This window comes from Thamnophis sirtalis, unplaced genomic scaffold, assembly GCF_051295495.1.
Source record: "Thamnophis sirtalis isolate CommonGarterSnake01/CBP01778 unplaced genomic scaffold, rThaSir2_p1.2 scaffold_8, whole genome shotgun sequence".
Classification (NCBI taxonomy): Eukaryota; Metazoa; Chordata; class Lepidosauria; order Squamata; family Natricidae; genus Thamnophis; species Thamnophis sirtalis.
Genome location: NW_028261388.1, coordinates 1,196,777 through 1,218,782, shown reverse-complemented (window position 1 = coordinate 1,218,782; position 22,006 = coordinate 1,196,777). Strand labels below are relative to the sequence as shown.

Below are 22,006 nucleotides of genomic sequence, written 5' to 3'. Positions count from 1 at the left end.
ACCCCCTTAATCTAAAGGTTTTAGTCTGGCAAGATGCCTTCTGAGACAGGCCATCCATCTTACACCTTCTCCATTTTTAATCATCCCCAAGTTTGGTGGACAGCAAAGCTTTGAAAAGTAGGGACACGCTATCTTTGGGTCATCTCTGGCCAAATCTTTAGCCATCCATCCATCCCGCCTTTTGTCAAGGGTGAAGAAGCGAAGCCGAGATAAGAGACGGAGGTCATTAAGCACCCAGCCTAACATGATGGATGTCACTGCCCCAAATATCAATTCTTTCGTCAGCCTCTGAACGGGAAAAGTCTGCTTAAAGTTTGCACCTCTGCAGACGCGGAGATGATATCGGAAGCGAAGATGACACATTAGTCACCGGATTCATTTGCAAGTTGCAAAGATATTTCTTCCCGGCTGTCTGGCGTCCTTCTAGCCCTTCCTTCATCAAACGGCCCAGGAAGAAGATTCAGACACCAATCCTTTTTGCCTTCTCCACACCTGCTTGCGAGTCCAGCCCCGCCCCAAGTTTGGGCCATCTTGGGAGACAGGCTAAAATGTTTTGCTCTGGGTTGTGGAAGCCTCAGTGGAGATAGTTCTCGACCTATAGCCGTTCATGATGTGACTGCTCGAAGATATAACGGGTTAGAAGAATAATTTGGGGTTGTAAGATGAGATGGGGTCGCGCAAGAATAAATAAAAACTAGAGTCAGATAGCTGGGAGGAAAAAAAATTTGTTCCTAAAAGCAAAAAAATAGTTTTCCTTTAGGGGCAGCTACAGATAAATGGGGTGCAACAATTTAGGACATCTGCAAGAAATGCAATCCAGCAAAGAGAGCATCAAGGTCCTCTCCTCCTCCTCCTCCTCCTCCTCCTCCTCCTCCTCCTCCTCCTCCTCCTCCTCCTCCTCCTCCTCCTCCTCCTCCCTTCTAGCACTGATGATGTTACCTAGTTGGGTCATGAAATGTCTACAAGAAAACCATCCAGCTTAGAGAGCACCAAGGATCCCTCAGTCCTTTCCTCCTCCTCCTCCTCCTCCTCCTCCTCCTCCTCCTCCTCCTCCTCCTCCTCCTCCTCCTCCTCCTCCTCCTCCTCCTCCCTTCTAGCACTGATGATGTTATCTAGTTGGGTCATGAAATGTCTGCAAAAAAACCATCCAGCTCAGAGAGCACCAAGGACCGCACAGTCCTTTCCTCCTCCTCCTCCTCCTCCTCCTCCTCCTCCTCCTCCTCCTCCTCCTCCTCCTCCTCCTCCTCCTCCTCCTCCTCCTCCTCCTCCTCCTTCTCCTCCTCCTCCCTTCTAGCACTGATGATGTTATCTAGTTGGGTCATGAAATGTCTGCAAGAAAACCACCCAGCTCAGAGAGCACCAAGGATCCCTCAGTCCTCTCCTCCTCCTCCTCCTCCTCCTCCTCCTCCTCCTCCTCCTCCTCCTCCTCCTCCTCCTCCTCCTCCTTCTAGCACTGATGATGTTATCTAGTTGGGTCATGAAATGTCTGCAAGAAAACCACCCAGCTCAGAGAGAACCAAGGACCCTACAGTCCTTTCCTCCTCCTCCTCCTCCTCCTCCTCCTCCTCCTCCTCCTCCTCCTCCTCCTCCTCCTCCTCCTCCTCCTCCTCCTCCTCCTCCTCCTCCCTTCTAGCACTGATGATGTTACCTAGTTGGGTCATGAAATCCCCTTTTCCTTCCCCCCTCTTCCTCCTCCCCACTCCACAAGCCCCTCTCCTTCTAGCACTAAGGATGTCGCCCAGTTGGGTGAGGATATGATTTTATAAATAACTTTTATACAATTTTTATAAACTGAAAGCAACTGCGGTTCTCTTTGCTGGTGATGTAAAACTATTCAATGCCACTTAACAATGCTGCTTACCCTTCAAAACGGCCTTGGCTACGATTGGTCAAACAATTGGCAACTTCAAATCTCAACCGACAAGTGCTCTGCCTTACACATTGGCAAAATATATATAAATATAAATATAAATAATATAAATATAAATATAAATATAAATATAAATATAAATATAAATATAAATATAAATATAAATATAAATATAAATATAAATATAAATATAAATATAAATATAAATATAAATATAAATATAAATATAAATATAAATATAAATATAAATATAAATATAAATATAAATATAAATATAAATATAAATATAAATATAAATATAAATATAAATATAAATATAAATATAAATATAAATAATATAAATATAAATAATATAAATATAAATATAAATATAAATATATAAATATATAAATATATAAATATATAAATATATATATATATATCACAACATAAAATACAAGCTAGACGGGCATAATCTTGTAGACGACCCCCCACGCTGTCAAGGACCTTGGAGTTCTGATTTGGATTGGATTGGGTTTATTTCATTTATATGCCGCCCTTTTCCCCGAAGGGGACTCAGGGCGGCTCACAATTCAATCAGGGAAAGGGGGTACAGACAGGGGGATAAAAAAGACAAGACATAACAATACACAATTTAAAAGCACACAACAACCAGGCCATTCGAGAAGGGGGGCAAAAACTCTTTAGCCCCAGGCCTGTCGGAACAGCCAGGTTTTAAGGGCTTTGCGGAAGGCCTGGAGGGTGGTGAGGGTTCGAATCTCCACGGGGAGTTCGTTCCAGAGGGTCGGAGCAGCCACAGAGAAGGCCCTCCTCCGGGTAGTCGCCAGTCAGCACTGGCCGGCGGATGGAATTCGGAGGAGGCCTAATCTGTGGGATCTGATCGGTCTAGTGGAGGTAATTGGCAATTGATTTCTAAAGATCTACATGCCAGAGGCCACTGTAACAACATTGCCAAAAAAGCATTAAGAGTTGTTAACCTAATCTTGTGTCGCTTCTTCTCCAGTAATATTGAACTGCAAACTAGAGCATACAAAACCTTTGCTAGACCAATTCTTGAATACAGCTCGTCTGTCTGGAACCCACACTGCATATTGGATATTAATATTATCGAACGAGTCCAGAGCTGTTTCACTGGAATGGAGTCCTCCATTCCTCTACCCACAATAAAATATCTTATGCCACCAGACTTGAAATTTTGGGCTTGGACAACTTAGAATTACGCCACCTTCGGTCTGACCTAAGCGTAGTACATAAAATTATCTACTACAATGTCCTGCCTGTCAGTGACTTCTTCAGCTTCAACCACAACAACATATGAGCACACAATACTTGAGGGTACTTGAGAGACTGCCTGCTGCCAATCACCTCCACTAGACCAATTAGATCCCACAGATTAGGCCTCCTCCGAATTCCATCCGCCGACCAGTGTCGACTGGCGACTACCCGGAGGAGAGCCTTCTCTGTGGCTGCTCTGACCCTCTGGAACGAGCTCCCCGTGGGGATTCGAACCCTCACCACCCTCCAGGCCTTCCGCAAAGCCCTTAAAACCTGGCTGTTCCGACAGGCCTGGGGCTAAAGAGCTGTTGCCCCCCCCTCTTGAATGGTATGACTGTTGTGTGTTTTTAAATTATGTATTGTTATGTTCCGTCTTTTATTTCTTGTCTGTACCACCCTTCCCTGATTTGATTTGTTAGCCGCCCTGAGTCCCCTTCGGGGAAAAGGGTGGCATATAAATGTAATCAATCAATCAATCAATCAATCAACAATAGATACAAACTCAAGGTAAACTGCTCCAAACTCGATTGCAGAAAATACGACTTTTGCAACAGAGCAGCCAACGCCTGGAATGCTCTACCTGACTCTGTGGCTTCTTCCCCAAACCCCCATAATTTTAACCTTAGACTGTCTACTGTTGCCCCCTTCCTAAGAGGTCTGTAAGGGGGCGTGCATAAGCGCACCAGCGTGTCTTCCGTCCCTGTCCTAATGTTCCCTTGTATTCGCATCCATTTCATGTATTCATAATCGCGTTTTATCTGTTATCTTATATACATGCTTGACCAAGTAAGTAAATGGATAAAAATGAACGAAACATCTGCAAGAAAACCACCCATCTCCAAGGACACCAAGGACCCCATAAGCGTAACTTTTTGAGACCAGCAATCATAAGACGTAGCTCAGAGGGAATTGCCTATGAAACAAGGCTCTCCTTAAGTTTGCTCTTCCTAAAAACTCCCACCCTGACCAAAAGGAGAGAGGAGGAGGAGGGGGAGGACTGCAGGGTCCTTGGTGCTCTCTGAGCTTGGTGATTTCCTTGCAGACATTTCATGACCCAACTAGAGAACATCATCAGTTCTAGAAAGGAGGGGAGTTTCCAGGGAGAAGGAGGAGGAAAGGGGGAATGGGAGGAAGAGGAGGACTGTGGGGTCCTTGGTGCTCTCTGAGCTGGGTGGTTTTCTTGCAGACATTTCATGACCCAACTAGGGAACATCATCGGTGCTAGAAGAGAGTGGGGCTTGCAGGGAGAAAGAGGAGGAGGAAGGAAAGAGGAAGGAATGAGAAAGAGGAGGAGGGAAGGAATAGAAGGAAGAGAGGAGGAGGAGAAAAAGGAGGGCTGTGGAGTCCTTAGGTGCCCTCTGAACTTGCAGACATTTCATGGCCCAACTAGGGAACGTCATCAGTGTGATTGGGGAGGGTGGTTTGCTCTCCATTTATATTCCAGTGCTTGCCCTATGGGTGTTGGGGTGGGACTGTTTTCTTGGGCTTTTCACTGTTAGCCTGTTTAGTAGTTCCTTGACCGGCGTATTGTGGCCCAGGGGATCCTCCTGGACTCGCAGCTCCTGGTGGAAAAGCCGGTGGCAGCCGTGCAAAGGCACCCATAAGGGTGGGGGGCTTTGCACAACCTCCCAGCATACTCCTGCTACAGTTTACACCACTGCGTAATGAGCAGGCTTGCAGAGAGCAAAACCTCCTTTGCGCCAAAAGCTGCCATCAGGAGGAGCTCCAGTGCAGAGAGAGAGGAAGGAGTGGGAAGCAATGAAGGAGGCTTCTTCCTAGCTCAGGTTTTCTTGCAGACCCTTCGTGGCCCAAACTAGGGAACATCATCAGGGCTAGAAGGGAGGGACGTTTGCAGGGAGGAGGAGGAGGAGGAGGAGGAGGAGGAGGAGGAGGAGGAGGAGGAGGAAAATGAGGAAGAGGAGGATTGTGGGGTCCTTGGAGCCCTCTGAGCATGCTTGTTTTCTTGCAGACATTTCATGACCCAAACTAGGGAACATCATCAGTGCTAGAAGGGAATGGGGCTTGTGGAGAGGAAGAGGGGGAGGAGAAGAAGGGGCAGGAGGAGGAGGAAGAGGAGGAGGAGGAGGATTGTGGGGTCCTTGCTGCTCCCCAAGCATGCTTCTTTTCTTGAAGACCCTTCATGACCCAAACTAGGGAACATCATCAGTGCTAGAAGGGAGGGACGTTTGCAGGGAGGAGGAGGAGGAGGAGGAGGAGGAGGAGGAGGAGGAGGAGGAGGAGGAGGAGGAGGAGGAGGAAGAAAATGAGGAAGAGGAGGATTGTGGGGTCCTTGATGCTCTCTGGTCTTGCTTCTTTTCTTGCAGACATTTCATGACCCAACTCATCAGCGCTAGTATGATCAATGTATGTTTACCATGACTGATCACTTATTGCTTGTATGTACTCTGAGAGCTTATGCACCAGAGACAAATTCCTTGTGTGTCCATCACAAGTGGCCAGTCAAGAATTCCATTCTATTCTATATCCCAGTGCCTTGCCTGTCTGTGGGGGGGGGGGGAGGATGGTGTTGGAGATCCTTGGGTTGAGCTGTTGGCTGTTGGCTTCTTTGGCAGCTTCTGGATGGGGGTTTTGTTTACTTGACTGTTGGTCTGATGTTAACCTTGGAGTTGATCTTTGCTGATCTGGGTGCTGGGTGCTGGTGGGGAGGTGCTGGGGCTCCCATTTGGGCTGGTTAAACCGTTAAAACCTGGCTGTTCCGACAGGCCTGGGGCTAAAGAGCTGTTGCCCCCGTCTTGAATGGTATGACTGTTGTGTGTTTTTAAATTATGTATTGTTATGTATCGTTTTTATTTTTTGTCTGTACCCCCCCTTCCCTGATTTGATTTGTTAGCCGCCCTGAGTCCCCTTCGGGGGGAAAGGGCGGCATATAAATATAATAAATGAAATGAAATGAAATGGTTGGTGGTTTCTTTTGCATAATCTGTACATGCTGTTCATCTCTGTGTGCCTGTGGATGGCTAATTTGTCAAGATTTGGCTTCTAGAAATTCCCTGCCGTTTTTGGACGACTTGGTCTAGGATCATCCCCTTTTCCCAATTTGAAACGATGGTTAAATCCGTCTCTATGTTGTGAAATTAAAGAATTTCCAGCGTGCCTCCTAACAGCTAGTTGAGGTGCATGGATGCGCTATGAATAGGAGCTGCCTTGCAGGGGAAATTCACGAGTTTTCTCTTTAAGAGGTGTGAAAAATCCCTTCACTTCCAGCCAAAGAAAGAAGAGAAGAGTGAAAACTCAACAAGTGGATGATCCCTTAGAGGTGAACCAGCTGTGTGGAGAAGCAGCCAAAAAAGCTAATAGGGGTCCTTGTATAAACAGAGGCATAGAATCAAAATCACATGAAGTATCACCACCACTTCACAAACTCTTAGAAAGGCCACACCTGGAATCCTGCATCCAGCTTTGGCCACCACATTGCAAAAAAGATATTGAGACTTTGGACTAAGTGCAGAGAAGAGCAACAAAGAGGATTAGGGGACTGGAGGCTAAAACATAGGAAGAACGGTTGCAGGAACTGGGTAGGTCTAGTTTAATGAAAAGAAGGACCAGGGGAGACATGATAGCAGTCTTCCAATATCTCAGGGGTTGCCACACAGAAGAGGGAGTCAAGATATTCTCCAAAGCACCTGAGGGCAGAACAAGAAGCAATGGGTGGAAACTCATCAAGGAGAGATCCTTCCTTCTCTCCTCCCTTCCTTCTCTCCTTCCTTCCCTCCTCTCCTTCCTTCCTTCCCATCTTCCTTGCTTCCTTCCTTCCTTCCTTCCTTCCTTCCTTCCTTCCTTCTCTCCTTCCTTCTCTCCTTCCTTCCTTCTTTCCTTCCTTCCCAACTTCCTTCCTTCCCACCTTCCTTCCTTCCAGTATCTCAGGGGTTGCCACAAAGAAGAGGGAGTCAAGCTATTCTCCAAGGCACCTGAGGGCAGAACAAGAAGCAATGGGTGGAAACTAACCAAGGAGAGATCCTTCCTTCTCTCCTCCCTTCCTTCTCTCCTTCCTTCCCTCCTCCCTTCCTTTTCTCCTCCCTTCCTTCTCTCCTCCCTTCCCTCCTCTCCTTCCTTCCTTCCTTCCTTCTCTCCTTCCTTCTCTCCTCCCTTCCTTCTCTGCTTCCTTCCTTCTTTCCTTCCTTCCTTCCTTCTCTCCTTGCTTCCTCCCTCCCTCCATTTCTTCTCTGCTTCCTTCCTTCCCATCTTCCTTCCTTCCTTCTCTCCTTCCTTCCTTCCTTCCTTCCTTCCTTCCTTCCTTCCTTCCTTCCTTCCTTCCTTTCCACCTTCCTTCCTTCCAGTATCTCAGGGGTTGCCACAAAGAAGAGGGAGTCAAGCTATTCTCCAAGGCACCTGAGGGCAGGACAAGAAGCAATGGGTGGAAACTAATCAAGGAGAGAAGCAACTTAGAACGGAGGAGGAATTTCCTGCAGAACAATTAATCAGTGGAACTCCATGCCTCCAGAAGTTGTGAATGCCCCAACACTGGAAGTCTTTAAGAAGACGCTGGATAGGCATTTGTCTGGAATGGGAGACGCAACCTGGAATTAAGGAGAAACTTCTTAATAGTGAGGATAATTAACTAGTGGAACAGCTTGCCACCAGAAGTTGGTGGTGCTTCATCGCAGGAGGTTCTTAAGAAGAAACTAGACAGCCATTTGTCTGGAATGGCATAGGACCTTGATGGTGAACCACTCGTGCCAGAGGAGGCACACAGAGCCCTCTCTGTGGGCATGCGCTGTTGCTAGCTGTTCTTCTGGTTTCCAGACACGCACATATGGGCCAGCCAGATGGTCTTTGCGGGCACCAGAGCATCGGGAAACAGCCTGAAATGGCCAAAATCCCCCCCCCAAAAAACAGGGTGTTTTCAGGCCGTTTTTGGGACATTTCCAGGCTGTTTTGGGGCCATTTTCAGGGCATTTGGGGGGCATTTTCCAGGCTGTTTTTCAGAGACTTGAAAATGCCCCCCAAACAGCCTATTTGTCAGCCAGCTGCTCTTCCAGTTTCCGGCACATACTTATGCGCTGGCAGCTGGTCTTTGTGGGCACCAGAGCAGCAGAAAACACCCTGAAAAGCACCCCCAAAATGGCCAAAAACAGGCAAAAATTGGCCAGCTGGTCTTTGTGTTTACGTCACTCTGGTGCGCACATGCGCATATATGCCCGCACTTTCCAGTTTGGGGCACTCGGTGTCCAAAAGGTTCAACAGCATTGGTATCGGATCTTCTGGTTGAGCAGGGGGCTGGACTAGACGACCTCCAAGGTCCCTTCCAGCTCGGGTTCTGATTCTGAAGCCCTTGGGCAAACAGAAAGGCTTCTTTCAGCACCACGGCTGCACGGACAGCTCCCGGATCGATCGGGAGAGACGGTTGGAAGGCAGGGGGGAAAAAGATTCAGGAGGCCATCTAGACTGTCCTCTGAATCAGTGTTTCTCAACCTTGGCCACTTGAAGATGTCTGGACTTCAACTCCCAGAATTCCCCAGCCAGCATTCGCTGGCTGGGGAATTCTGGAAGTTGAAGTCCAGACATCTTCAAGTGGCCAAGGTTGAGAAACACTGATCTAGGAGAGTCCGAAAATTTGCACAACTGAGTAAAGACTTAAGTAGATAGGTAGTCCTCGATTTGCAACCACAACGGAGCCCAGATGTTTTGTTGCTAAGAGAATGCTGGCTGGGGAATTCTGGGAGTTGAAGTCCAGTCATCTTCAAGTGGCCAAGGTTGAGAAACACTGCTCTGAATAACCGAATAACAACTTGCAAAGGATCCCAGAGGTCTTCTAGTCCAACCCCCTACTCAAGCGGGAGACCCTAACACCGTTTCAGACAAGGGGCCGTCCTTTTTAAAAGCCTCCAGTGTTGGAGCACAAACACCGCAAAAGACAAGAACCTCTCTCTGAAGTGAAGTTAATATTTGATCAGTGTCCTCCCCTTTATCACCCAGGTAATGCATTGAGCTTTAAAGGCCTTTTTTTTAAAAAAATCTTCACTAATGATCCTGATTTTTTATTTTATTTTATTTTATGGCACAATACCAGGGTTTTAAAGCAGGATGCAAACCGCGTCTGGCATGGATTTCTTGTTTTAATTTCCCGGGGACAAACATATGCCTTTTATCTCCCCCACCCCACCCCCCATCTGCCTTGTGGGGAATTAATAGGTTTTAAAAGCCAAACAGGTCCGTTAATCCTTACAGAATTCACCTCTTAAAATTCTACCTGTTTCGACCCATCTGCTTGTAGGGTGCGGTGGCCTTTGGCATGCCACTCAAAACCTGGTGTGGCCCTCAAGCCCCAGGAGATTGTGCCCTACCCCGTTTTAGAGGGGTGGAAGCCACCTTGGTTCAATGCATAGGATATTTGGTGTACTGCTTAAGGCACCCAGCTGGAAAGCAGGAGACGGTGAGTTCTAGTCCTGCCTTAAGCATGAAAGCCAGCGGGGAGACTTTGGGTTAATCACCAAGAGACGGTGAGTTCTAGTCCTGCCTTGGGCATAGAAGCTGGCTAGGTGACTTTAGGCCAATCACCAGGAGTTGGTGAGTTCTAGTCCTGCCTTAGGGACAAAAGCCAGTTGGGTGACTTTGGGCCACTCACCAGGAGATGGTGAGTTCTAGTCCCAGTTTAAGCATGAAAGCCAGCTGGGTGACTTCGGGCCAGTCTCTCTCTCCCCCCCCCCTCTCAACCCAATGCACCTCACAGGGTTGTTGTTGTGGAGAAAATAGGAGACGGGAAGAGGATTAGATAGGTTCGATGCCTTCGATGCTATTTGCGAAAATAATATTGGTGGGATATATTATAGGAATAAATAAAAGGAAACACACTGAAGGAAGCACAGAAGGCAGAGAGGAGAGGAGAGCAGGGGAAATCTATGGGCCGGCCCTTGGGACGGAAGAGCCACCGCTGCTAGCAAAGCCCCCCTCCTAACTCTGGGGATAAAAGGCAGGGGGCAGAGATGAATAGATGTGGCAGAGGAGAGGAGAGCATTGGAAATCTATGGGCCGGTCCTTGGGACAGAAGAGCCACCACTGCTAGCGAACCCCCACTCTAGCTCTGGGGATAAAAGGCAGGGGGTGGAGATGAATAGATGTGGCAGAGGAGAGGAGAGCATTGGAAATCTATGGGCCGGCCCTTGGGACGGAAGAGCCACCACTGCTAGTGAAGCCCCCTCCTAACTCTGGGGATCAAAGGCAGGGGGCAGAGATGAATAGATGTGGCAGAGGAGAGGAGAGCAGTGGAAATCTATGGGCTGGTCCTTGGGACGGAAGAGCCACCGCTGCTAGCGAAGCCCCACCCTAACTCTGGGGATCAAAGGCAGGGGGCGGAGATGAATAGATAGGGCAGACAATTATTCATCTTCTGTACGGACAGACTTGTTAGCCTGCGGTGAGAAAGAAATATTATGCTGGGGCTGCCAACACCCCTCATTAAAGGAAGCATTGGTTTAACTACAAAGGGTTTGCCGTTTTGGGGAGCTGGGTCAGAAGAACCGGCTGTACCTCCATGTTCTGTCTGAAGTTATTTGAGTGGGGTACCATAAGATGAAGCTGGGGTGTGTGTGCATGCAACACCCCCTTTTCCAGCCAACAGACTCCCCAAATTTGGACCCCAACCAATCGGCTTCCCAACAGATCGATTTCCCAAGCCCGTTTCCCTCCCGGAGCCCATTCCGTTTTGCAAAACGTTTCCTCCACTGGGCACACCTAGCATTCAGGTATCCACGGGGGGGGGGGGGGGGCTGTGAGTTGTGGTTTTTTCATCACACAATTGTGGGGAGGGGGGGCACAACGAGAACAAAATGTCAGAGGTGGACAAGCTGAACTGGCAGAGGAAGGCTGGCTGCGAAGGCGTGTGGGAAGGAAACTAAAATGTCAAGGGCTCGGAACATGATTTTCTATAGAGGGGACGCGCTTTTGAATCATAGCAACAGCTGAAAATCTCTGGCGTTATTTATGCAGCAAACTTCTGGAGCTGCACATCGACACAAAAGGAACTTTGGCTCCGAACAGAATGAGAACGCGAGGCATTCAAAGCCCCCACTTAAGACAATGCAGCCCGTCAATTAAGACTCTTCAACTGCACCAAGCAGCCCACGGCAGAGGTAGCTACCGCTTGGCTGCTCTCCCCGGGGGTGGGGTGGGGGGGCAGTGGGGAGGGGGCTGGGGAGGGAGGGAGGGAGGGAAGGCAGCCTCTTTAGCTGAGCTGTTTTCAAGTTCTCCTTTCTTCCCCTACTTTTACGTGTTTTGATATTCTAATGTTCTTCTGTCATTCTGAGCTGCTGAGCCTATGATTGTGACAGGGGAAAGGAGGGAGGGATGGGATGGGATGATGGGAACAGAGAAAAAGAGGGAGGGAAGGAAAGGGAAAGAAGGAAAATGGAAGGGAGGGAGGAAAGAAGGAAGGAGGGGGAAGAGGATGGAGACAGAGAAAAGAAGGGAGGGAGGAAGGGAAGGGGAAAGAAGGAAAAATGGAAGGAAGGAGGGAGGGGATGAAAAGAAGGGAGGGAAGGAAAGGGGAAAGAAGGAAAAACAGAAGGAAGAAGGAAGGAAGGAAGAAGGAAGGAGGGGATGATAGGGACAGAGAAAAGAAGGGAGGGAAGGAAAGGGAAAGAAGGAAAATGGAAGGGAGGGAGGAAAGAAGGAAGGAGGGGGAAGAGGATGGAGACAGAGAAAAGAAGGGAGGGAGGGAGGAAAGGAAGGGGAAAGAAGGAAAAATGGAAGGAAGGAGGGAGGGGATGAAAAGAAGGGAGGGAAGGAAAGGGGAAAGAAGGAAAAACAGAAGGAAGGAAGAAGGAAGGAGGGGATGATGGGGACAGAGAAAAGAAGGGAGGGAAGGAAAGGGGAAAGAAGGAAAAACAGAAGGAAGGAAGGAAGAAGGAAGGAAGAAGGAAGGAGGGGATGATGGGGATAGAGAAAAGAAGGGAGGGAAGGAAAGGGGAAAGAAGGAAAAACAGAAGGGAGGAAGAAGGAAGGAGGGGATGATGGGGACAGAGAAAAGAAGGGAGGGAAAGAAAGGGGAAAGAAGGAAAAATGGAAGGAAGGAGGGAGGGGATGAAAAGAAGGGAGGGAAGGAAAGGGGAAAGAAGGAAAAACAGAAGGAAGAAAGGAAGGAGGAAGGAAGGAAGAAGGAAGGAGGGGATGATGGGGCAGAGAAAAGAAGGGAGGGAAGGAAAGGGGAAAGAAGGAAAAATGGGAGGGAGGGAGGGAGGAAGGAAGGAAGATTTCACGTTCTCTTACTACAGGTTGAAGTTGGCTCACCTGGGGATGTGCAGATATAGGAAAAACAAAAGACGCCGTCTGCATTTAACACAATCCGCTGCTTCACAGGAAGTCCTCGACATGCAACAATTCATTTAGTGACTGTTCGAAGTTACAACAACCCTAAAAAAGGGATTGATGGCCATTTCCCCCACTTACCATCCCTGCGGCTTCCCCAGGGTCACGTGCTCAAAACTCAAGACTCTTGGCTCGTATTTATGACGGTCCTGTGATCCCCCGTTTGCGACCTTCAGACAAGCGAAGTCGAGGGGGGAATTCACTGTGCTAGACTACAGAACTGCAGGGATTCACTTAACAACGGTGGCCAGAAAGGTGGTAAAATGAGACAGTGTTTCTGAACTTCAACAACTGAAAAAATGGGAGGACTTCAACTCCCAGAATTCCCCAGCTGGCATGCTGGATGGGGGAATTCTGGGAGTTGAAGTCCACCTATCTTAAACCATTCTGGCTCAGGGATCCTGGGAGTTGAAGTTCACCCATCTTAATGCTGGCTGGGGGATTCTGGGAGTTGAAGTCCACCCATCTCAAAGTTACCCAGGTTGAAACTTTCCCCCAGGAATTTTCAAGGCAAGACAAGACAGAAGGCAAAACTCTACCGCTTCATCAACTCTACCGAAGATTATTTTTTGTTTCTAGTGGGAAAAAGGGAAAGAAAAAAAATAATCTGGCGGAGGGCAAGAAGTCGAAGGTCTCCTGGTAGCTTCCCGAGGTGGCGCAGTGGTTAAATGCAGCACTGCAGGCTACTTCAGCTGACTGCTAGTTCTGCAGTTCGGCGGTTCAAATCTCACCGGCTCAAGGTTGACTCAGCCTTCCATCCTTCCGAGGTGGGTGAAATGAGGACCCGGATTGTTGTTGGGGGCGATATGCTGACTCTGTAAACCGCTTAGAGAGGGCTGAAAGCCCTATGAAGCGGTATATAAGTCTTTTTATTTTTATTTTATTTTATCAATTTCATATATACATTCACAATTATATGATCTCATAGCTGTTATTAATAATATGTATTTATAACAATTTTTCCCTACTGTTGACAATATACTTGAAGATTGCTTTTTTAACATCCCATAGATCCATCTTATCTTACAACGGTCCTACTTCTTCTTCCCTCCCTCCCTCTTTCCTTCCCTCGTTTCTTCTCTCCTACTCCCCTTCCTTCCCTCCCTCCTTCCCCTTCCCTCCTTCTCTCGTTTCCTCCTTCCTTCCCTCCTTTCTTTTCTCCTTCTCTCCTTCCTTTCCCCCTTCCTTTCCTCCTTCCTTCCCCCCTTCCTTCTCTCCTACATTCCCTCCTTCCTTCCCTCCTTTCTTCTCTCCTTCTCTCCTTCCTTCCCTCCTTCCTTCCCTCCTTTCTTCTCTCCTTCTCTCCTTCCTTCCCTCCTTCCTTCCCTCCTTCCTTCCCTCTATAAGTCTAACTGCTATTGCTATTTTCCCCCCTCATGCCGCTCCGTGCTTCCAATTTCTCTTTGGTTCTGTCTGGTGTGTTTTGGGGTTGCAATTATCAAAATCCCCCTCAAAAATCTTCCGATTGACCCCCCCCACCACCACATATATGTGCTTCCCTTATTCTGGTTTCCCAGTGCAGCAATATATATAAATATATATATATATATATAAATGCTTTTTTCTGCCTCTCTCCTCATTTCTGGAACCGAAGCTGATGAGCGGTTTTAAAAAAACACACGCACATTTTTTAAAAACCCCCCTTTTTCCCCCCGTTCCTGTAAAAGTGACAAACAAATTGACTTCAGCTCTCTTTTTAATTTGTTGCTATTATTCCCGACCGGAGCCTTTTGTTCGCTGGTGGAGAAACGGGGCGGCCCACCTCTCCCAGGGAGCAATTACCCACTTTCCTGATCGCCCACCGAAAGCTGCAATTAGCCCCCAAGCGAAGGAGTAAGTGGCACAGGGCCCTCCCTCTCTCCCTCCCGCCTGCCGCGAGTTTAAAAGCCCCTTTGCAGAGCTGGGGGGGAAAAGACGTGTGTCTCACCTAGAACATGGCAAAGGCAGGAATTAAGAGGTGCCGAGTGCAAAAATACGGGTAGTCCTCGGTTTACGACCGCGAGGGAGTCCGATAGTTTTGCTGCTGAGACATTTGTTAAGCCGAATTCTATTCTACTCTACTCTATTCATACTTCTCTTCTCTTCCCTTCCCTTCTAGATTCTATTCTATTCTATTCTATTCCATTCCATTTCATTCCATTCCATTCCAAATGGAATGGAATGGAATAGGGAAGAAAATGGTAAGTGAGCACCTGTCTACCCTAGACGATTTCAAATCACCAGGACCGGACGGATTACACCCCAGGGTTCTGAAAGTACTGACAGACGAGATCTCAGAACCACTGAACTATCTATTTCAGAAATCCTGGAGCACCGGGGGACTACCAGAGGACTGGAAAAGAGTTGATATTAGTTGATCTTAATTCTATTCCATTCCATTCCATTCATTTTGGTCTATTCTATTCTATTCTACTCCATTCCTTCCCATTCCATATTTCTATTTCATTCCATTCCACTATTCCATTCCATTCTATTCTATTCTATTTTTCTATTCTATTCTATTCCATTCTTCTATTCTATTCCATTCTTCTATTCTATTCCATTCCATTCCTTTACATTCCTTTCCATTCCATTCCATTTTTCTGTTTCATTCCATTCCACTATTCCATTCCATTCTATTCTATTCTATTTTTCTATTCTATTCCATTCTTCTATTCTATTCTATTCTATTCTATTCCATTCCTTTCCATTCCATTTTTCTATTCCATTCCATTCCACTATTCCATTCCATTCTATTCTATTTTTCTATTCTATTCTATTCCATTCTTCTATTCTATTCTATTCCATTCCTTTCCATTCCATTTTTCTATTTCATTCCATTCCACTATTCCATTCCATTCTATTCTATTTTTCTATTCTATTCCATTATTCTATTCTATTCTATTCTATTCTATTCTATTCTATTCTATTCTATTCTATTCTTCTATTTCATTCCATTCCACTATTCCATTCCATTCCATTCCTCTACACTCGACTCCATTCCATTCCACTCCATTCTTAATTCTATTCCATTCCATTCCATTCATTTTAGTCTATTCTATTCTGTTCCATTCCATTCCATTCCATTCTTAATTCTATTCCATTCCAAATTCTATTCTGTTCTATTCCATCCCATCCCATTCTATTCATTTAATTCCTATCCTATCCTACTCATCTCATCTAATTTGCGCTTGTACCTTTGATTTTTTTCCCCCCTGCCCAGGCGTAAATCCTTGGTTTTCTCAGCCCCCTCCCAGAATTCCCCAGCCCTCCGTGTGCCAGAGGCAGGAAAGAAACACCAGGCAGTGGGGCACCCCCCCCACTCCCCTTCCTCCTTGGCAGAAGCGCCTTCCGGCCTCTGCGGGGACACCTGCCACATGGGCGCATCAGTGCCACATCGCCCAGGGCAAATATTTGCTTACTTCCAAGAACTCCGGGGCCTTTTATAGCACAAATAAATAAGAATTTATGGCCTCTTTCGGGAGGCTGTTTGCTCAAAAGGCACTTAGCATTAATGGCTCAGGCCCATCATTGAACGATGCCAGGTGGGGGCAGGTTTTGTACCAGGCTCATGCGGGGGTGGGGTGGGGGTGTCACGTCTATCAGAACCCCGGTTTATTCGTGGTTTGGGGATGCTTGGAGATGATGCAGGCTGGCCCCCAGGTTGCAAGTACAAGCAGTCCTCAGCTTACGACCGCATTTACGCTGCTTAAGTGAGACTGTTTATTAAAATTTAAATTTATTATTACATTTGTTAAGGGAGTTTTGCTCCGTTTACGACCTTCCTTGCCACCGCTGTTCAGGGAACCACTGCAATGGGTCACACGGTTGTTAAGCGAATCCCTTGGCTCGTCAGAAGGTCGCAAAAGGGGATCGCGGGACCGTCTTAAATGTGAGTCGGTTGCCAAGCGTCCGTAGTTTAATCCCCTGACCCCGTGACGCTGCGACCATCATCAATTGGAGTTAGTGGGCAAGCGTCTGTGTTCTGATCACATGACCACGGGGATGCTGCAATGGTCATAAGTGTGAGGAGCAGTCATAAGTCGCTTTTTTCAGCATGGTCGTAACTTCAAATGGCCCCTAAACAAGCTGTTGTAAGTTGAGGACTATCTGGAGCTGGTGTCTGTGTGTCTGTGTCTGAATACATTCGCTGGCTGGGGAATTCTGGGAGTTGAAGTCCAGACATCTTCAAGTGGCCAAGGTTGAGAAACACTGCATTAACGGAATCTGCGATGGACTGAGAATCCGTTTGCACTAAATAATTGGCAGTCAAGCTGTGAATTAACCAAGTAAAAACAGCAAACGGGGGAAAATCTTTTACTCAACCTCCCTCTGGCCGCCATACAACTTACCCTGGCCTAATCCACATATCAAAGGATAAGGTCTGCCAACACAAACCGAGTTAATCAAATTAGCTCCCCCAGCGGAACTCCCGGTGGTCCTGGTCACACGGGGGTTCTACAAAGGTTGTAACTTTGACAAAAATGGTCGTAAGTCCCCCTTTTCAGCGCGGATGTAACTTTGGATGGCCACTAAACTAACTGTTGTAAGTCGAGGGGTCCCCCGTAGATATTTTTTCCCCCCACGCAGGCAGGATTTGACACCCGAGTTTTGAGGTCCCAGCAAACAAGGGGAATGAAACATCAACTCTGGCTCCCATATCTTAAGGACCATTCAAACGAGAGATATAAACGAGACTGGAAAAAATGGATCGATTATATACAAAACAAATACGGGGACTAAGAAATTCCAGATAGCTTATGATTAAGATCAGGAATGATATAAATTGTTTAAAGTTAGCCTAGCAAGGAGGAGCTAAGTTCAATGTAAAGATGTTATCAATTTTCTATTCTTTTTTCCAATATATTTTAGACTGTTTTTGTTAAAGATTTATACCGTGTATGGGTTCTGGGAAGTTGGGGGAGGGAAGGCTGGGTGGGGGGGGGGGGGAGGAATGAATATTAGGCTTGAAGAGGGGTGTTAGATTTTAATGTAATATGATTGCACATGTGTACTGTCTTCTCTTATTTTTTCTTTAAAACTAAGGTATGTTAAGTATATTGATATGGAAGCATAAATACCATCAACATAGAATGGAGTTTGGTCAGAAGCTGAAATACACCAATGAGAGGAAGAGTGGGAAACAGAGGAGAGAAGAAAGATAGGAAGAGAGGGATAGGAGAGAGCGTGAAGGGGGAAGACGAGGTATATAAGGAGGAGTGGTAAGGGGAGAGAGGAGAAGGAGAAAGGAAGGGGAAGTAGAGTAGAAAATGATGATGAAGGGAAGAAAGGATGTAGAAGAGTGGAAAGCAGTGGAAAAGGATGATGGAGGGAAGAAAGGAGGTAGGAGAGAGGTAGAAGAAAGAGGTGTATGGAGAGCAGAAGAGCTAATAATGGGTTTTTATCTTTCTGGGCGCTGATGACAAGAGGAACTGATGTAATTACTACTTAATACAATAGGATATTGGCTATGTAATAGTATACATGTGATTGTATGTTATGAAAGTGGAAAATAAAAAGTATATTTTAACAAAAAAAAACCTAAGGGAAAAAAAACTCTGGCTCCGAGTCGGCCTCTTGGGCGGTGCCCCTCCAGGGCCGTGTTGGCTGCGTCAACAAAAATGTCAACAAAGATCCAGATGGGAAGCCAAGGCTGAAGCAAGGGACAACACAATAAACACCACATTACACACTACATCGGTTGCGTCAGCCAGCAAAAGATTGCCTGCTTCAGACAGAGCAGGAAAAACTGACTAGGGATTGGCACTTGGGGGGCTCCCATGCGAGAGACCGTCTCCCCAATATGCCTTCCTTTGTCCCTGGCTTGTAAAAAGAAATTGAAAATATTTTTTTTTAAAGAAATATCATGTTTGCACCATGCTTTGATCGGGATCAATACATCCTAGGCGACTTTAAGACATGCGGACTTCAACTCCCAGGATTCCCCAGCCAGCCATGCATGATAGAGTTGGAAGAGACAAGAAGGATCATCTCAGTCCAATATTTCTCAACCTGGGTGACTTGCAGACATGCGGACTTCAACTCCCAGGATTCCCCAGCCAGCCATGCATGATAGAGTTGGAAGAGGCCAGAAGGGTCATCAAAGTCCTGTATTTCTCAGCCTGAGTGCTTTTCAGACATGTGGACTTCAACTCCCAGAATTCCCCGGACAATATGGCTGGCTAGAGAATTCTGGGAGTTGAAGTCCACCCGTTTTAAAATCTCTATTCTCTATTCTCTATTCTCTATTCTCTATTCCATTCTATTCTCTATTCTATATTCATTCTATTCTATTCTCTATTCCATTCTATTCTCTATTCTCTATTCTCTTCTCTATTCTATCCTCTGTTCTATCCTCTCTTCCATTCCATATTCTATTCTATTCTATTCTATTCTATTCTTCAGCTCCCAGAATTACAGAGTCGGAAGGGACCTTTGAAGGCCTTCTAGTCCAACCCCCTGCTCTAGCAGGAGACCCGATGCCATTCCAGACAAACGGACTAGCTAGCACAATCTCTGTGGTCCCTTCCAGCTCTTCCAATCATTCAGGACTGGCAGGGGGAATTCTGGGAGTTGAAGTCTACACGACTCGTCGGTGCTCCTCGATGCCCCCCGAGAGCCAGCCGAGTGCCAAAAAGAGGGCTTGCCAGTGCCAAGGCCGCAGCGGGGCTCCCGAGGACAATTGTAGGTTAACTGCCACCCTTCCTGCCATTGATTAACCAACCTCGGGCGAGTTAATTGGCCGGCTATAGAGCAGCCGCCAAGCATCCAGGGGGGGGGAGGTTTGCAATCAAGAGACGCCGATCGTCCCCCTGCGCAGAAAATCTCTTTCTTCTGCACAGAGGCGGGCATGAAAACAGAGGCGAGGCTGGACGGGCAAGGGAGCCAGCTTGGTTGGTTAGCTGGGTTTAGTTTACTTCACTGCCATTGCACCTCGTACAACGAAATTAAATGCCATCTTCAGGGTGCCTTATATATAAAAAACACAAACACAAACACCCATCTTTTGCATTCTACACAATTGCATTGAAAACCCCTGATACCCCATTAGCAATAGCAATAGCAGTTAGACTTATATACCGCTTCCTAGGGCTTTCAGCCCTCTCTAAGCGGTTTACAGAGTCAGCATATCGCCCCCATAGTCTGGGTCCTCATTTCACCCACCTCGGAAGGATGGAAGGATGAGTTAACCTTGAGCCGGTGAGATTAGAACCACTGAACTGCAGATAACAGTCAGCTGAAGTGGCCTGCAATACTGCACCCTAACCACTGCGCCACCTCGGCTCTCTGTCTATCAATCTATCAATCTATCAATCTATCAATCAATCAATCAATCAATCAATCAATCTATCTATCTATCTATCTATCTATCTATCTATCTATCTATCTATCTATCTATCTATCATTATCTATCTATCTATCTATCTATCTATCTATCATTATCTATCTATCTATCTATCTATCTATCTATCTATCTATCTATCTATCTATCATTATCTATCTATCTATCTATCTATCTATCTATCTATCTATCTATCTATCTATCATTATCTATCTATCTATCACCGATCTATTGATCAATCTATCGATCTATCAATCTATGATCTATCTATGTATCTCTACCTACCTACCTACATCTCTCTCTCTTTTTTTTTCTACCTATCATCTATCTAGCAATAGCAATAGACTTATATACCGCTTCATAGGGCTTTTACAGCCCTCTCTAAGTGGTTTACAGAGCATATCGCCCCCACAATCCGGGTCCTCATTTCACCCACCTCGGAAGGATGGAAGGCTGAGTCAACCCTTGAGCCGGTGAGATTTGAACCGCCGAACTGCAGAACTAGCAGTCAGCTGAAGTAGCCTGCAGTGCTGCATTTAACCACTGCGCCACCTCGACGCATAATATTATACTATACACGATAGAATGCAAGATAGTTTCTGCCCTGGGAGAGAAGCTGTTTTTCAGCCTACTATCTGTCCTTGTTTTTATTGTCCTGTACCGTCTTCCAGATGGCAATAGTTCAAAAAAACCGGTCCACCTCATCTCGGTAGGCAATCCCATGCCCCCCCCATCCACCCCCAGAGATGGGTCCCATGGTGCCCTAGAAGCGCAAGAATTCCCATCCGAGCAGATTTTCCAGTCCAGCTGTACCAACTGTGTTGAACATCTGTGACGTTTCCCCCCCAGGACTCCATGCCCACCTGGGGGCTATGAGTTTTTTTATTTTTATTTTTGCAACGCCAAATAAAAAGCAGAGTCATCACGGACCTTCCGCACATGCCCAGAGGCGCTCCTGCTACTGAACGGTAGTGTAAGAGAATAGAATACCGTTACTGAGTTGAAGTCCACATTTCTTTAAGTCACCCAGGTTGAGAAATACTGGTCTCGGATGACCCCTCTGGTCTCTTCCAACTCTATCATTCAGGGCTGGCTTAGGAATTCTGGGAGTTGAAGTCCACCCATTTTAAAGTCACTCAGACTCAGAAAGACTGGTTAGATGATCTCCAGAGTTCCTGCCAAGCTTTAGATAATATACAATGATGCATATCTTTTGACTCTCTCCTTTTCTCTAAAACAATGTTTCTCAACCTTGGTCACTTGAAGATGTCTGGACTTCAACTCCCAGAATTCCCCAGCCAGCATTCGCTGGCTGGGGGATTCTGGGAGTTGAAGTCCGGACATCTTCAAGTTGCCAAGGTTGAGAAACACTGCTCTAAAGAACCCGTCCATCCTTCTACACAATAGGCATTCACACATTTGCAGGTGTGGGTGTGCACCGAGGCGAGCCTCACCTGAGCCGTCCCTCCTGTGGAAAGTCATGCGGCGGATCACTGCACGTCAGACGAGCGTCCTCATCCAGGAGGTATACAAAGACTCTTTCCTGCAATGCAAAGAGGGGGAGAAACACTGAATAAATTGAGACCGGTAGTTACTCCAGGGAGTAACTGGGTATTCGTTTACCCAGAAGCTGACCTGGGAAACATTTAACCAAATTGGATTTGGTTAGAGGAGTTGTCTAGGCTGCAGAACTCAGCTCAGGCACCAGAGGGCGGCAAAGCCACGCACAAACTCACTCCCTTCCACCCCCTAGTGGCCAGGTGGAATTTTGCAGCCCAACTCTAGGGTCCATCAGTTTCAATGTGGCTAAATCCAATAAGGCAGCTGTTCTGGACAGACATATAAGGAGGTGGTCCTTGACTTACAACCATTCATTTACGGATGAAAGTTACAGCTGCATTGGAAAAAAATGACCTACGGCTGGTCCTCTCACTTATGACCGCTGCAGGATCCCCAGAGTTATGGAATGAGAATTGGGGCATTCCCAGAACTTTCCAGCTGCCCAACAAAGTCAAGGGGGGGGATTGGATTCACTTAAAGACCACAAGATTCACTTAAAAACATTTCTCCCTCTTTCTCTTCTCTGTCTATATCTCTCCATGTGTCTGTCTGTTTATCTCTCTCTCTCTTGCTCTCTCTCTGTTATCTGTTACGTCTCTCTTTTTCTCTCTATTGTCTATCTATCATTTACCTATCTTGTCATCTATCCAACCATC

At 46.7% G+C, this 22,006-nt stretch overlaps 1 protein-coding gene across 1 annotated transcript in view; it reads right to left on the bottom strand.

Annotated features, from left to right (window-relative positions):
- The window catches only part of PDE2A (phosphodiesterase 2A), a gene marked incomplete at its 3' end in the record, with an annotated part of 47,250 nt that overhangs the window by 13,086 nt on the left and 12,158 nt on the right, over positions 1 to 22,006 (bottom strand). The window contains 1 exon segment of the mRNA XM_087722012.1: positions 21,245 to 21,333. Coding sequence (XP_087578138.1) covers positions 21,245 to 21,333 — 89 coding nt within the window.